The 14,021-nt window shown below is 43.6% G+C and overlaps 3 protein-coding genes across 3 annotated transcripts; 2 read left to right on the top strand and 1 right to left on the bottom strand.

Moving 5' to 3' along the window:
* Positions 1–175: 175 nt before the first annotated feature.
* DIO1 (iodothyronine deiodinase 1) lies at positions 176–4,618 on the top strand. The gene is made up of 4 exons (XM_012575315.5): positions 176–569; positions 2,069–2,212; positions 3,276–3,475; positions 3,956–4,618. The coding sequence occupies exons 1-4, from the start codon at positions 239–241 to the stop codon at positions 4,019–4,021; spliced, it is 741 nt and encodes a 246-aa protein (XP_012430769.5). The 5' UTR covers positions 176–238; the 3' UTR covers positions 4,022–4,618.
* A 487-nt stretch (positions 4,619–5,105) lies between these two features.
* Positions 5,106–7,425, bottom strand: IFT25 (intraflagellar transport 25). The gene is made up of 5 exons (XM_030278743.4): positions 7,292–7,425; positions 6,770–6,876; positions 6,369–6,437; positions 5,793–5,836; positions 5,106–5,330 (listed from the first exon to the last, which is right to left on the bottom strand). The coding sequence occupies exons 1-5, from the start codon at positions 7,387–7,389 to the stop codon at positions 5,223–5,225; spliced, it is 426 nt and encodes a 141-aa protein (XP_030134603.4). The 5' UTR covers positions 7,390–7,425; the 3' UTR covers positions 5,106–5,222.
* A 77-nt stretch (positions 7,426–7,502) lies between these two features.
* Positions 7,503–13,949, top strand: LRRC42 (leucine rich repeat containing 42). Its single transcript, XM_002197921.6, has 8 exons — positions 7,503–7,612; positions 8,449–8,936; positions 10,965–11,096; positions 12,111–12,229; positions 12,591–12,679; positions 12,763–12,876; positions 13,023–13,107; positions 13,473–13,949. Exons 2-8 carry the CDS (start codon positions 8,464–8,466, stop codon positions 13,727–13,729), a joined length of 1,269 nt encoding a protein of 422 aa, XP_002197957.5. The 5' UTR covers positions 7,503–7,612; positions 8,449–8,463; the 3' UTR covers positions 13,730–13,949.
* The last annotated feature ends 72 nt before the right edge of the window (positions 13,950–14,021 follow it).

Raw genomic sequence — 14,021 nt, 5'->3', positions numbered from 1 at the left:
ACAGCTCTGCAGTGAGCACCACAGCCCCACCCTGGCTGCACTTGATGCCTCTGGGGCAGCTGGAGGGAGCACGGCTGGCAGGATCCTTGCTCACACAGGGGCTGAAGTGCAGGGAGAGGACAGCGTGCAAGGCAAGGCAGAAAATCAAACACGTGAACATTCTCCCTCCCCCTCACCCTCTACCTTTGCCCTGCCTCGCACTGTGCTCCCATCGCAGCGGCCAGACCTCCCCAGCATAATGTCGGGCATCAGGGTAGTGCTACAGAAAATCCTGATCCTTCTGCAGGTTACTCTGTCTGTTGTTGTGGGCAAAACACTGATGATACTGTTCCCCAACGCCATGAAAAGATACATCCTAAAGATGGGAGAAAAGAGCAGAATGAACCAGAATCCAAAGTTCAGCTATGAAAACTGGGGCCCGACTTTCTTCAGCTTCAAGTATTTGCAGTTTGTGCTGAAGGTGAAGTGGAAGAGGCTGGAGGATGAAGCCTACGAAGGACACCCTGCTCCCAACACTCCCGTGGTGACCCTTGGTGGGGAAGTTTGTCACCTCCTGGATTTCATGAAAGGTCAGTAATCGAGTAGCTGGGCTGGGTTTGCTGAGAGCATGAACGAGGAGATGCTGCTGAGGGAGCAGGGACAGGCAGCTGGCACTGGAGTGCATCATGTGCAGGCTACCAGCACTCACCTGCTGGAGAAGATGGAGCACATTTACTCCAGCTGCTTCTTGATTGTCAAAAATAACCTGCATTTATCACCCTGTCTATGCCATCCCTTCACACCACAGAGCTTTTGCAAGAGCTGGCTCTGCCTAGAAACACTTTTTGCTGAAAGCCAAGGTAATAATTTGTTTTAGGGAGAGAAGGCCCAGAACTGAAACGTGTGCAATGATTCCTGAGTGTTGGCTGTCATTCCCTGTCCATACAGAAAATTCCACACCAGCCCCCTTAGCTAGCCTAAAGCCTAGAAAGCACACAGTGGGTTTTTCCTGATCTAAAGTGGCTGGGAATAAAGCAGAAGTAGCTGCTTTGTATTTTGTCCACTGCCTCCCACTGAGATCCCAGCAGAAAGTGGAATTAATCATTAAGCTGCAGCCTCCATCCCCACGGGAGGGATTACATCCTTCTCTCACTCTGCTTCCCTAATTATATATAGATATTTATGTAGAAAATGGGCTGCAAATTTGGAGAAGAGATACACAGTATCTACAGGAAGGTACCACTGTTATTTAATTCTTTAGGATGTGGATCTATGTTAGCAGCAGCTTTTAAGTTAAGCCGTGCCAGAAAGGTCTTGAACAAATTTAATGGAATTTAACATAACCAGACTAAAAGAGGTGCTTAAAAATCCTGCAAGCTCTCTTAAATCAAGGCCTTGCAAGCAGACGCCAACACAAACACAGTACTGTGTTAATTTGTAAGCAAGTGCAGATACTTTTGCCAGTGTAAGATCAGTTCAATAATAATATATAACCAGAGTTCTGTTTGGACAGGAATTGCAGAAATACATTGAAAGCATGAAAGCCTGTGATGCATGACTGAAAAATCCACAGTTTCCCCTCAGCTCAGCTTGAACTGACACACCTAAAAAAACCTGGACACGAAAAGGCACTGGCACTCTATCCTCAATGCCCACCCCTGAACCACTGTCCCTGGATGACCTTGCAGAAGGCCACATTTAGGATTTTTCAAGTTGCTCCATACCAAGGATCTCAGGGAGGCTGAAATACCCATTCTGGATCAGTCACCAATCCCAAAAATGTTGGTAATTTGCAAATTTGCTCTTGTGATGAGGAAAAGAGAAGCTGTGTAACTGCCTGTACTGACAGGATTCTCTCAGGTAAACTCTTTGCTGGATGCAGCACAGATAGAGCCAGGCTAGGAAAAACACCTTTATGCCTGCTTTGCAGAGATGCAGAGGTTCTGCTACTGATTTTACTGACCTAGAGAAGTTTATGAAGTCACTTAGTGTTGTACAGGAATCCCTGCACCAGAGGCCCAGTTCAGTGTATTTAATTCTGTCCTTCCTCCCTTCACTTAATCACAAAACTTTTTTTTTTTTTTCCCAGATAACCGACCTTTAATTCTGAACTTTGGAAGTTGCACCTGACCTTCATTTATGCTAAAATTTGATGAGTTCAACAAGCTCATCAAAGATTTCAGCTCAATAGCAGATTTCCTTATCATCTACATTGAGGAAGCTCACGCAGTAGGTACATTAAAACACCACAGTGGTGCCAACCACAGCTTCAAACATGTCACTTTCCTTAGGGGAAAAAGTGTGCCAGCAAAGGAGGAGCTGCAAACGAGACAGAAATCTTCAAATCAAGTGGCAACACCACATCTAGGCACCAGTTTGTGTCCCTAATTCTCCTAAGATTCTACTTACAGTTCTGACTTTACACTGAGTTACTCATGTCAAGGACACAGTTGTAGCTTTTAACAACTGCTTCTCAATGTTAGTACAGCTCCTTTTGGAAGGAGGAAGAAAAGACATTTCATAGAACAAAAGTTAAGTGTACAATGTGTTAACAGGAAAAAAAAAATTAGTTTTTAGTATTTTCCAAGAACAGGATGCAGACTCCAATTTGAAAAATTTAGCAAGGAAACAAACCACACTTGTTTATCTACACTGGATTCTAAGTAACACATTGGCACTGGTTTTATCCCAGGATTAAATGTTTTTCTAAAACCTAACATTTATAGTTTTGTAGCAATATGTCATTTTCAACAACTGAGAATCTGTTCATGACTAAGTCAGTCATGAAACCCTTTTACTAGTTTCTACTTTACTGGGAAGAGTTGTGTGCAGGTGTTTGTTTGCATAGTTCTGAAAAACAAAGGTGTGTCCTAGCTCACATTTCACTTCTCACAGACCTGTAATTTTGGTTTATAGGCTTAATGAGTACCATCAAGCAATATTAACAACACTGACAAACCTTACCCAATACATGTTCCCCACCTGGTGTCTTTCTAGGGTAGATCTATGTGGGAGAATTTCAGCTAAGATCCATCAAATATTTCTGAATCCAGGGCAAGAGGAAAATACAGTTTGATGAGGGAAAAAAAAAAAAAAACCAGATCTTAGGATCACTTATTGGAAAGCTCTAGTGCTGCCATAATTTGAGGGAGGCTTTCACTTCATGGCAAGTTTTGATGTTAGGAATAAACTGCAAGATTCTTTTAACCTAGTTTTGGGATATGACACACAATACATACCCACTCTTGCACCTATTCAAAACCTTCACTGCTAAATCCCTTCCTTATTTGTTTTAGATGGATGGGCTTTTAAAAACAATGTCATTATTAAAAATCACAGAAGCCTTGAAGATCGAAAAATTGCAGCACAATTTCTTCAGAAAAGTCACCCTTTATGTCCAGTGGTTTTAGACACTATGGAAAACCTGAGCAGTTCAAAATATGCTGCGCTGCCAGAGCGACTCTACGTGCTTCAAGGAGGGAAGGTCATCTACAAGGTAAAAAATATCAGTAGCAATGAGCACAGTATAGAGAGATTTTTACATTTCAAGGTAACTTGAGACTGCTTTACATTTAACAGTCAGTATTTCATTCTGTTTGAGACCTAAACATTTCACAATGTACTGTAAATGTGGAGAGAAATGAAAATGCAGCAAAACCAGTCTGGGCCTTTATAATGTACATATTTGATGTACACCTCAGTCTTGCTCAAATATTTATCTTTTGGCTCACTAGTAATCCAAGGTACATCTAAGCTGTGAAATCCAGGAACACTTCCCACCTCCAGGATTCAGACATTGGCTCTGTCCCAGTGACACAGCAGGGTGTAACTAATGCATAACCATCTCCCAGGGACGGCTCTAGTGGAAAGGGAGCCCAAGGCACACCTGCCCACAGTTCTGGTGCAGCTGCTGTGCACTGCACAGCAGGATTTCTGTCTGCTTGAGCATCCCTGTGTCATTTTATTGCCTTTGCAGGGAGGAGTGGGGCCTTGGAATTACCACCCCCAGGAAATACGTGCCATCCTAGAAAAACTGAAATAAAAAAGAAGACTTTGAAGCAAAAACTATTTGGACAGAGAAGTTGAAAAATAATTTATCACAGACCTACATCTAAGGAACAAAAACAGAATTTAAAAACAGCCATAGAGAGAAGAAGAAGACTGTTGTATATGCATTGTTGTATATGCAAGGAGCACCTGGAATGAGGTTCATTATGTTTGCCCAGAAGCTTTCAGGTATCATCCCTACAACACCAACTTCTGTTCTGCAGTAAATTACTACTCTTATACCAAATTCAGTAATGTGGGAGCTGAGTCCATTGAGCTCTGGATACCAACATTTACATTTGTAATAAATATCCTCCAAGATAAACTTCAGGGTGGTGACATTTGCAAGAGTCCACTAGCATGCAAAGCAACCGATTTCACATTACTATACATATTGCACTTGTATATATAAAATGTTCCCTTTCACTGACTTCAGGAGGCTTCTGAGCAAGACAATCTCTATCAGCATCTGTTTCTATGAGTATTTGTTATGATGGTCCCAGCCTAAAGCACTGGTGGCTGTGACCTGATTCTAGAGAATATTTATAGAAACAAGGGACTGATGTATAATTATTAAAAGTCTATCAAAACACTTCATTTGGTTTCTGATTATTTCCATTCCTGCCCTGCCTCTCTCTCCTAGGTTATTTCTAAGCATTAGCAGACATTTATATTCATTCTAACAATCTCTGAGTTTGAGCTGATCAGAGAGTTAGCAACTTAAGGACTTCTGAAGGACTTGTTTGACAGTAGGAAGTAATACATCCCACTTAAGTAGCTCAAACTTTTTTCCTATTTAACTCAGAGTGCAAGGGAAATATTTTACAGGAAATTGAGTTTTAATTAATGTATTATGTAAACCTGATATAAATACACTACCTTAAATGGACTCAGTTACACTCAGGTGTTCTAGGCTGACAGTTTAGGTTACAAAATGAAAAAGCTGTTACTACAATTAACAACTGCACTGTGTTGTGGTTGGACTTGATGATCCTAAAAGTCTTTTCCAACTTAAGTGATTCTATATTCTTCTATCCTATTCCATACATTAAACCAGCAAGGAATATATACCACATCCATACCTTCAAAAACCACTTTAATACAAAGTTCTAATAATAAACATTCTCTGCAGTGCAGGTATTGAAATGTAACTTCCTTATAAAAAAATAAAGTGGGGGCCCAAACTTAAGCTGGGCTCAAGTGTTCTCTGCTGTGCCCTCTGCCATCACCCGGTGCACTGACACAAAGTGATCAAAGCCAGATTTGATGATGAAACGCAAGTAAGTGGCTTGGAACTCAGGAAGCTGCAGAAGGAATAAAAATAATGTTATTGCATCCTCTGTAGTAACAAAACCACCAAACCACATTTGCAGAAGTTTGTTAAACACGAGGATCTGGGTACTTCAGGGTTCCTTTTTGAACTGCACATAAATCAAGTTCTTTGACCTGCAACTCAAAAAAATCCCATCACCTCCTGAATTCTGCAGCCTTAAAGGCAGCAAGTGAAGGAGAGAAAATTGCCACATTTCTGGAAAGGGCCCTTGCACCTCGTTAGGAGCACTAGGCAGGTACAATTTCATAGCATAATCTACAGAGGAGCAGCTGGGAAGTGCAATTTCACACCACAATCTACAAACTCCTCCCTTTAACACCAACTGAGCAATAATTGTAAATAAAGACACATTTGGTTTCTTTATGGTTTCTCCCCACTTAATCCAGACATGCCATTTCATGAACCACTACTGATGTACACTGCAAATACTCACTGTAAATTCTTCCATTTGGAGCTGTCCTTCTCTGTGCTGCAAATCTAGAAAATATATTTTAATGTAAACAATGAAGAATAATGTACAATGCAGTGAAGTTTTCACTGGACTCAGAGTTCAAGTGAGTTCAAGGACAATGAATTTACACTACATATAGACATTATTCTTTTTTATTTTTACAGGTGATTTAAGAGAATACTTTTTTGCAATATCCCAGTGTGTGTATATATATATCCCACTCATTACAGTGTTATAACAAAGTCACCCAAGAGGCACTAAAAAAATCCCCAAGCCAAACAATACAGGAAATGGCACTCTATTATACTATGTAAGCCTGTTTTTAATTTTTGGAACATAAAGTGCACAAGTAGCGCTTTTAGCCCTTATACAGCAATTTACTCTCTGAACTGTTGCAGAGACCAGCAATGTTAACAAAATTCACTTAAATGTGACTGTTACATTAATGTCTAATAAAATAATCATCACCCCACACTTTACTCAACAAATAGATGAGGGGTTACAGTGATTCACTGAAAAAACCACTGCTTCCAAAAAATCCCACAAACTCAGTCTTACCTTTTTCAACACATTGTTCAAAACCCACAGGGTCCTCAGATGTGCTTCTTTCAATCCTTAGGGTCTGCACTAAAATATATATCAATTCAAAATATCAACACATGTTCTGATTCTTTATTGACACTGATATCTATTCCATCACTTTACAACCACAAAACACTTTCAGAGCATTAACTAATTTATTTTTTTCTCTACGTTATGGGGATTGTGGATACAAAGGACGATTGCTTTATGAAAATGAATCTTTATGCAAAATTAAATCTTTATGTAAATTAAATGTTTAAAAATTTCTTAAAAGTGGCTACACACAGACTATGACACTACTGTGGGAACTTTTATTAAGGCACAGACACACATTTTAATATAGCACATATTTCCTATGGCAAGACACAAAGTCTTACCCAAATAACACTGGATGGCGACTTTGCTGATTTTTACACATTTGGGAAAACCAATAATCAGTTCCTGTGGGAACATGCCCGTAGTCGTCCAAAATGTTTTGGAACTTCTGTAGAGAGAACAGAACAAAATCCTCAACTGCAGCTTTCCATCTATAAGCATCTTGAATGAAATCTATCACAAAAAAATATGGAGGGGAAAAGAAGGGGGAAAGTGGAGGGGAAGAGGGGTGGAAAAGGGTGGAAAAACAGGGGGAGAGCGAGGAAGAGAAGGAGAGGGACGAAAAGGAGGAGGGGGAAGAGGGGGAAAAGGAAGGGGGATGCATTTTTATTTGGGGTACTTTCAGCAGTGGCAGCTCTGGAGGTATTTACTCCGGGCGGCCCCACACAGGAGCGCGAATGGCGGCGGACCCCGGGCACTCCCACCCTGTGGCGACTCCGGCGTGAGGGCGAAGGGCCGGGCCCGGGCCGGCCCCGGCGGGCTCCGTGCGAGGAGCCGCTCCCGCCGCCCCGCCCGGCCCTCACCCGTCCGCCACGCTCTCGGCGGGGTGCTCGGCATCGCTGGACGTGGCCAGGACCAGGGCGGCCCCCGCCGAGCTCCGGCACCAGTCGGCGGCTCCCATCGCCCGCCGCGGCGCTGCCGCTCCCGGGCAACGCCAGCAGCTCCTCCCCCGGTGCGGGAAGCCGGGCTCGGCCCCGGCCGGGCGGCACCGCCGCTGCCGCCGGGCCCCGCGCGGCCCCGCCCGCCGCCCGCCCCCCGCGCGGCCCCGCCCGCCGCCCGCGGGCGCTGCGGGGCGGGAGCGCCGAGCCCCGGCCCGGCTGACGGCGCGGCCCCTCCCGGGGCAGGTAGGTGGCGGCCGGGGGGATCGGGGAACCGGCGGGATTCTGGCCTCGCTGCCCGGGCGGGATGGGTGGGGACCTTTCCCCCTGTGCCCCCTGCCCTTATGCCCTTCCCTTTATGCCCTTCCCCTGGCGCCCCTCGGGGCTGTGCCCGCTCACGGCGCGCTCACCCCCGGGCACAGCCCCATCCCTTCACAGACCCTTCCCAGCGTAGCCCCTGACCCTCTCCGGGTTGGACCCGATCCCTTCGCACCCCATCCGTCCCGGTACCCCCGGACCCCCTCGGGCAGGGCCCGTTCTCCCCCGCCCCTCAGGCCGGGAGGCCAAGGGGATCCTGTCCCTGCCCTGCCCCTCGCCAAGGCAGGTCTGAGCTCTCCTGCCCCCTGCCAGGACCCCGCTCGCCAGCCAGAGCCCCCCGGCACCGGGGAAGGGGCACCGGGAGATGCCCACCCTTCCCGGGAGGGAGGTTCCAGCAGGCTCCATTGCCCAGCTGCAGTCAGACATGTGCCCTCCTCTTCCTCCTTCCTCTCCTGCTCCTGCCTGCAGCAGAGCCAGGCCTGGTTGTGCGGGCACTTCCCACTCAACCCCTCTCCCGCTGCCCCTGTCTCCATCCCGGGCCTGGGATCTATCCCGGGGGTCTCAGCCAGCCCGGGGTCCAGCTCCCACTCGGATGGGGTGGGTGGTTTGGTGGCAGGCAGCTCACACCCTGCTCCACACAGCCTGTCCTCCTTGCTACGTGGCCATGCTCATGGCTCTAAGGGGAGCTGCCAGCTTTGGGGGCTTCCCTAGGTCATGTTTTCCTCTGTGGCTGTTCTTCACTTGTCTGTGATTTGTTCTTACAGAGCTGGTCGAGGGGAATGTCGTACTGTCTCCACTCAGAAAGCCATTTGGATACTGGGCCAATATACGTGCGTGAAAATGGGAAGCTGCACGTGGTAAATCGGGGTGCAGGCGGCGTACAGAATGTCACTCCCAAAGCAAGACCTTTCAGTCTGTTTTCCAGAACTTTTTCAGTGGAGCTTTGCATGAACAGGGAGGATGATAGGGCAAGGAGGCAGAGGACCGATCATTTCATCTTCACCTACACCAAGGAGGGGAACCTCCGCTACTCGGCCAAGTCCCTCTTCAGCCTAGTGCTGGGTTACATTTCTGACAATGTAGATCACATTGACTCGTTGATTGGTTTCCCAGAGCAGATTGCTGAAAAGCTCTTTTCAGCAGCAGAAGCAAGACAAAAGTTCACAGAGCCAGTGACAGGACTGAGAGCTCTGCAGAAATTCACTGAAGCCTATGGCAGTTTGGTGCTGTGCTCACTGTGCTTGCGGAACAGGTAAGTGTGTCCCCTAACAAATCTTGTCTTCTGCTAGCACACTTCAAACTTCCCCTAAATTAAATTAAATAAAAACACATTTTAGCCTTATAACACCACCCAATGTTAATGAAATGCCCTGAGCACTATCTGATTCTTGTACTTTTATCCCATCCCTTTCCTACAAGTGCAGCTGTAGGTTTCATTTTAAGATACAAATCATAACAGAGGTAACAGACTACCTCTGCTTTAACCAACAGGGGATCTCATATGGAAGATTAAACCTGCAACTGTTTTTAACAATAATAATAACTTCTGTGGAAATCCGTGTGCTTAGTGCCTTCTCAGGCATTTCATGGGATGTTTCTTTAATTGCTGTTTAAAAGCTTTTCAACACACTTGGCTGACTGTACAGATAAAATACACCCCTGCAAGTTGTTCAGGTTTACTAACTATAATCTTTCTGTTGTGTCTCATTTTGAGGGCTCAGAAGATACAGACTTGTAGGTAAGTTGCAGGCTTTGAAAATCAGGCAGGTTTTACCTTGTTACCACCCCATATTGGCTGTACTTTAACAAGGTCCTGATTACAGTTCGGCACTAGTTTTTCCATCTTCTCAGTGCCCACATCTTTAACTGAAAGACTCTTGCCAAGTTTAAAACTGGATTATGTTTTTAAAGCCTTGCTCCTACTGAAGTCCTTCCCAGTAATAGAACCCTTCTCTTCCATCTCTACACTTGAAAAAAGGGATGGTTTATCCAGTTTAAAATCAAAGTACTGGCGTATTCATCTGAAGTGCCAAGGGTGTTCTGAGCACAGTAGGAATGTTTGAGTAGAACTCAATTATCCTTTGTTTTATCCTTTAAACCTTCTCCCTTTTTATCTCTAGCACAGATAATTTTATGGGCTTAATTTAGAAATTAAACTACTTCTGGCATCTTTTGCCATTACAGAAAGCTGAGTTAAGCATCAAGTCTTTGAAATTCAGGAAGTAAGGCATTAAGGCATTTTCTGATGAATTTTATTTCTAAAAGAGCCCACTCTCCTTTCCAGAACCCCCCTGAGCTAATAATCTCTCTCAAGAACTGGCTTATGCTTTGACTGTTTGTTGTGCTTTTTGCAGAGCCAAATTGCACAGGCAAGGGGTGGTTTGATGGGTAAAATTACACTGGGAGGATATTAAGGTCCTCTTATTTGCATGGACAAAGAGGTGTTCCTGGAGGGATCAAGTTAATAATCACCCCCAGTTTATGCAGTGAAGATGCTGACCTCAGGGTGTGTCTTGCCATGGGGAATACAAGGTAAATTCAGGAGAGATCAGTGAATTTGGAGCTTGTTGTGCCACAGGGACAGCAAGAAGTGACTGCAGGGGAGGTACTGAGGGCTACGTGCTCATTACTGCATACTCATGCCTGCCATTCTTCAGTGGTTTGTTCCCATCTCTGAACCTCCTACTGAATAGCTACAGCACAGATGTTTGCGTGGCTGCTGAGTGAATCAGAGCAGGGAACCAGCACAGCTGAAAAAAAACCCACTGAGTAACTGCTGCCTCACCTCTGGCCAGTCCTGGACTTCTACCTCTAGTCAAGCATTTTATTGACATACATAAAAACTAAAATTTTGATACTGAAAGGCCATCCTGTCCTGTTTAAAATCCATGTTTGAGGTGGATATTAAACCTGGATGAATGTGGGTTTGTCTCTACCCTTCCTAGACACTGAGGAAGAGCAGTTTGTGAAACTGACGATAAACTGAGACATTTTGCATTATTCTGAAATAATACAGCAATAATCTGTAAAGAAGCTCCTAACAGCAATATTTACAAGTTGAATCAAATCTAAACCATGACAGTGATTTAAGGAGAAGACTGGGAATTCAGACTTGTGTGCCAGCTGCACGTACAGAGGTACTTAGTGCAGCTGGGTAATTTCTGTCAATTTTCGCATAGGTACTTAGCAGAAACGAGTGCATTGTGCTTATGGCACTTGGGGATGTAGACTTACATGCCTGAGCACTGAGGGCTTTTTTTATTTTTTTTTTGCTTTGCAGGTACCTGGTTATCTCTGAAAAGCTTGAAGAAATTAAGTCTTTCCGGGAGCTGACGTGTTTGGATCTCTCCTACTGTAAACTTGGAGATGAACATGAGCTGCTGGAACACCTCACCAAAGAGGCCCTGTCTAGGTACCAATTTCTTGAGCTAAAAATGACACTTTCTTTCCTACCACTAAGCAGTTCAAAGAATCAGGCTGAGACTTTAAAGGGAAGTTTCACAGGCTACGGAGTGTAAGGTTGAAGATTTTGGTTGTTCATAAAACCTGTTCTGTAGGTAAACAAAATGCAGAATTTATTGTGCACAAAGCACATACTGAATCATAAAAAGTACTAAAATTGTGCAAGATAATTTATATAAACTTTTTATAATTTTCATTGTCTGGGTAAAAAATGCATCTTCAACATTTGGAACAGTTTTACATTTCCTATTTTAAGGGGGAACTTTTTCAGCCAGATTTTTAACCAAACTAGTGTTCTACATTAAGATTTCTGCAAGCAGGATGTTGATTATTTGGTTAGTTAACATCTCAAACCAGTAAATTTTATAATTTTCTTGTGTACAAAAAACTGACGAGTAGATAATTTTGGAAGCATTAGGTAGGATGAGTGCTAATTAAGGATATCATGTTACTGTAAGATTTTGGTGCATTTTGCATCAAGGTTTTATCTTGAAGTGCTCTGAAGAGAGTACTTAAATGTGATGTTTCTTCCTGAGTTTTGTTAATCTGTTATACAACCTCATTATTTTCTTAAAATCTTTGCTTATGATCACTTATTGAATCTGTCCTCTCAGTTTGCCAAGCATTTTCTTAGTTTTGAGAGCATTTCAGTTTGGCAGCCTTGGTATAAAGAACTTCAGGGTATAAAGAAGCTTATTGTCTCTGTTGGCAAATGTTTGGCTCTAGGATCAGTTTGTCACTGGAGCTGTGGGAATAGCTGCTCAAGTGGTGCTTCTGTTGAGCTAGCAGGGAAATATAAAGATATTTGTTACTCCTGTTAACCCAGGCTCCTTCCTCACTGCTTTTTACAGTGAGCCTGTAGGGGCTGGCACAGGATGACCCTTCTGCCACAGAGTTGTAGGACATTTTCCAAAACTCTCAGAAATAATGGCCATGAACTCCATGTTTGTATCTCTGCTGGCAGTGTGAAAAGGCTTCTCCTGAAGGACAACTCCCTGTCGGATGCCGGCCTGCGCAGGATGACAGCTCCCGTCCGCGTGCTGAAAAAGGGGCTTGAGAATCTGCTGGTGCTGGACTTGTCCTGTAAGTGCTCCATGGTCTCATGACACAAAGATCCTGTGTCCTTTCTGATAAAGAATTTATCCTCCTTAGCACTGAAGGAATACAATTAATTTGTTGATTCCCATGAGCCAAATGCTCAACCTCAGATTTCACCAGCAGCCTCCCAGAACGCACAGGGCAGACCTGAGGTCTCAGGCATTTGCTACTTACGTAAATATTGTTAGTAGTTTGATAATTGGTATTGTAAATATTTGTATTTTGATGATTAGAGCGGCAAAGTCAGTTTTGTTCCAGTATTAGCTTTTAGAAAAAAAACTTCCATGGTATTTTAATAATCTTTTTCCACATCATGCAGCTTAATTGATTTTACTTGGCCTTACAGGTAACCCTAAAATCACAGATGTGGGAATTGGATACCTTCTTTCTTTCAAGAAGTTGAATTGTTTGGACATTTCTGGGACAGGTCTCAAGGTAAAAATCACCTGAAAAAGTTGACTGGACAAGTGTAATAAAAATTCTTGCCCTCTGACTGCTTTATTTCCCTTTTTGCCCAGGATGTTGATGCTGTCATAAAGCGGCTTCAAACGCAGATAGGCCTGGTTCACTCAAAAGTGCCTCTGAAAGAATTTGATCACAGTAACTGCAAAACAGAGGGATGGGCAGAGCAGGTAAGGAGGGGTTAAACCTGTTGTACTCTCTAAAAATTTGCCTTCTAGAATACAAAATCGCTGAATAGGAAATAACAAGGGATGGAGTTGTTTCAAATGATATTTCTGTAAATTTTACACTTTAACTGCTTCATCTGCTCTTTCAGACAGTTCTGCAGTGGGAACAGGCAGTTATGGAGGCCATGAAGCCCCAGGACAACTTGAGATCCAGAGTAGCAGCTCTTCACTTCTGTACGTAACTGCATGGACACCACAGAGCTGATTTATTTTCTTTTCTACAGGGACTATTTCCATACTCTTTTGGGTTATAGTACAAAAAGCATCTCAGGTGTGCAATTTCAGCCCTTTGTGTAACTTCATTACAATGTACTAGAGTTGTTTTGTTTGTAAGACTCCTGGATAATTCAAGTACAGCACATACAACAACTGAGTTTTTTCCTTAAAATTCTGAGTCCAAAATATAAATGGTATGTTTTCTTCTGCACATTTCCAAGCTGGCTTGGTGAAAACAATTTGTATCACAAAGTTATGCATTTTACAGCATAATTCTCTTTTTCCCAAAATCTAAACTTGATTTTTTTTTTTTTTGCTTGTAGATGGCAAGACACGCAGAATAGAGGAAGCAGTCAAATGCACACTGGTCGAGCCAGAAACTAAAGCATCTGGAAACTTGCAGTTTTATAAGGAAAATGTTGAAAATTGCCATTTACCTTTGAAAAAGGAGGTTGCAGGCTGCCATGAATTAAAGAACAATAAAAAAAGAGCTTTGGCTGAACAAGAGAGAGAAAGGACTTCCAAACAGAAGCATCTGTGCCTCACTGTGGAGGACTGGGATTTGTTAAATACCTACTGAGTCAGAAAGAAGTGGGTCTTTTGTTTGTTGTTCTCTTGCTGATGACAGGATTTGGACATATTGAGAGGGAGTGACAAAGAACTCTTAAATCTGGTTGCTGTGACATGCCTGTGTATAACCTGTGCTGGGGGAGAGATAGAGGCAAGAAGATAGGTAATGCTACTGTATATTTTCAATACATAATAATTTTTTCAAATAAAGTTTTTGTTGTCATCCTTAACTAACTCTTCTGATGAAGGTATTTGTCACCAAAACAGCTGGTCCTGTCCCTGCTCCTCTCCTGCCTCTCGAG

Source organism: Taeniopygia guttata, chromosome 8 (assembly GCF_048771995.1).
Source record: "Taeniopygia guttata chromosome 8, bTaeGut7.mat, whole genome shotgun sequence".
NCBI classification, from domain to species: domain Eukaryota; kingdom Metazoa; phylum Chordata; class Aves; order Passeriformes; family Estrildidae; genus Taeniopygia; species Taeniopygia guttata.
This window is presented reverse-complemented; position numbering and strand designations above follow the sequence as displayed.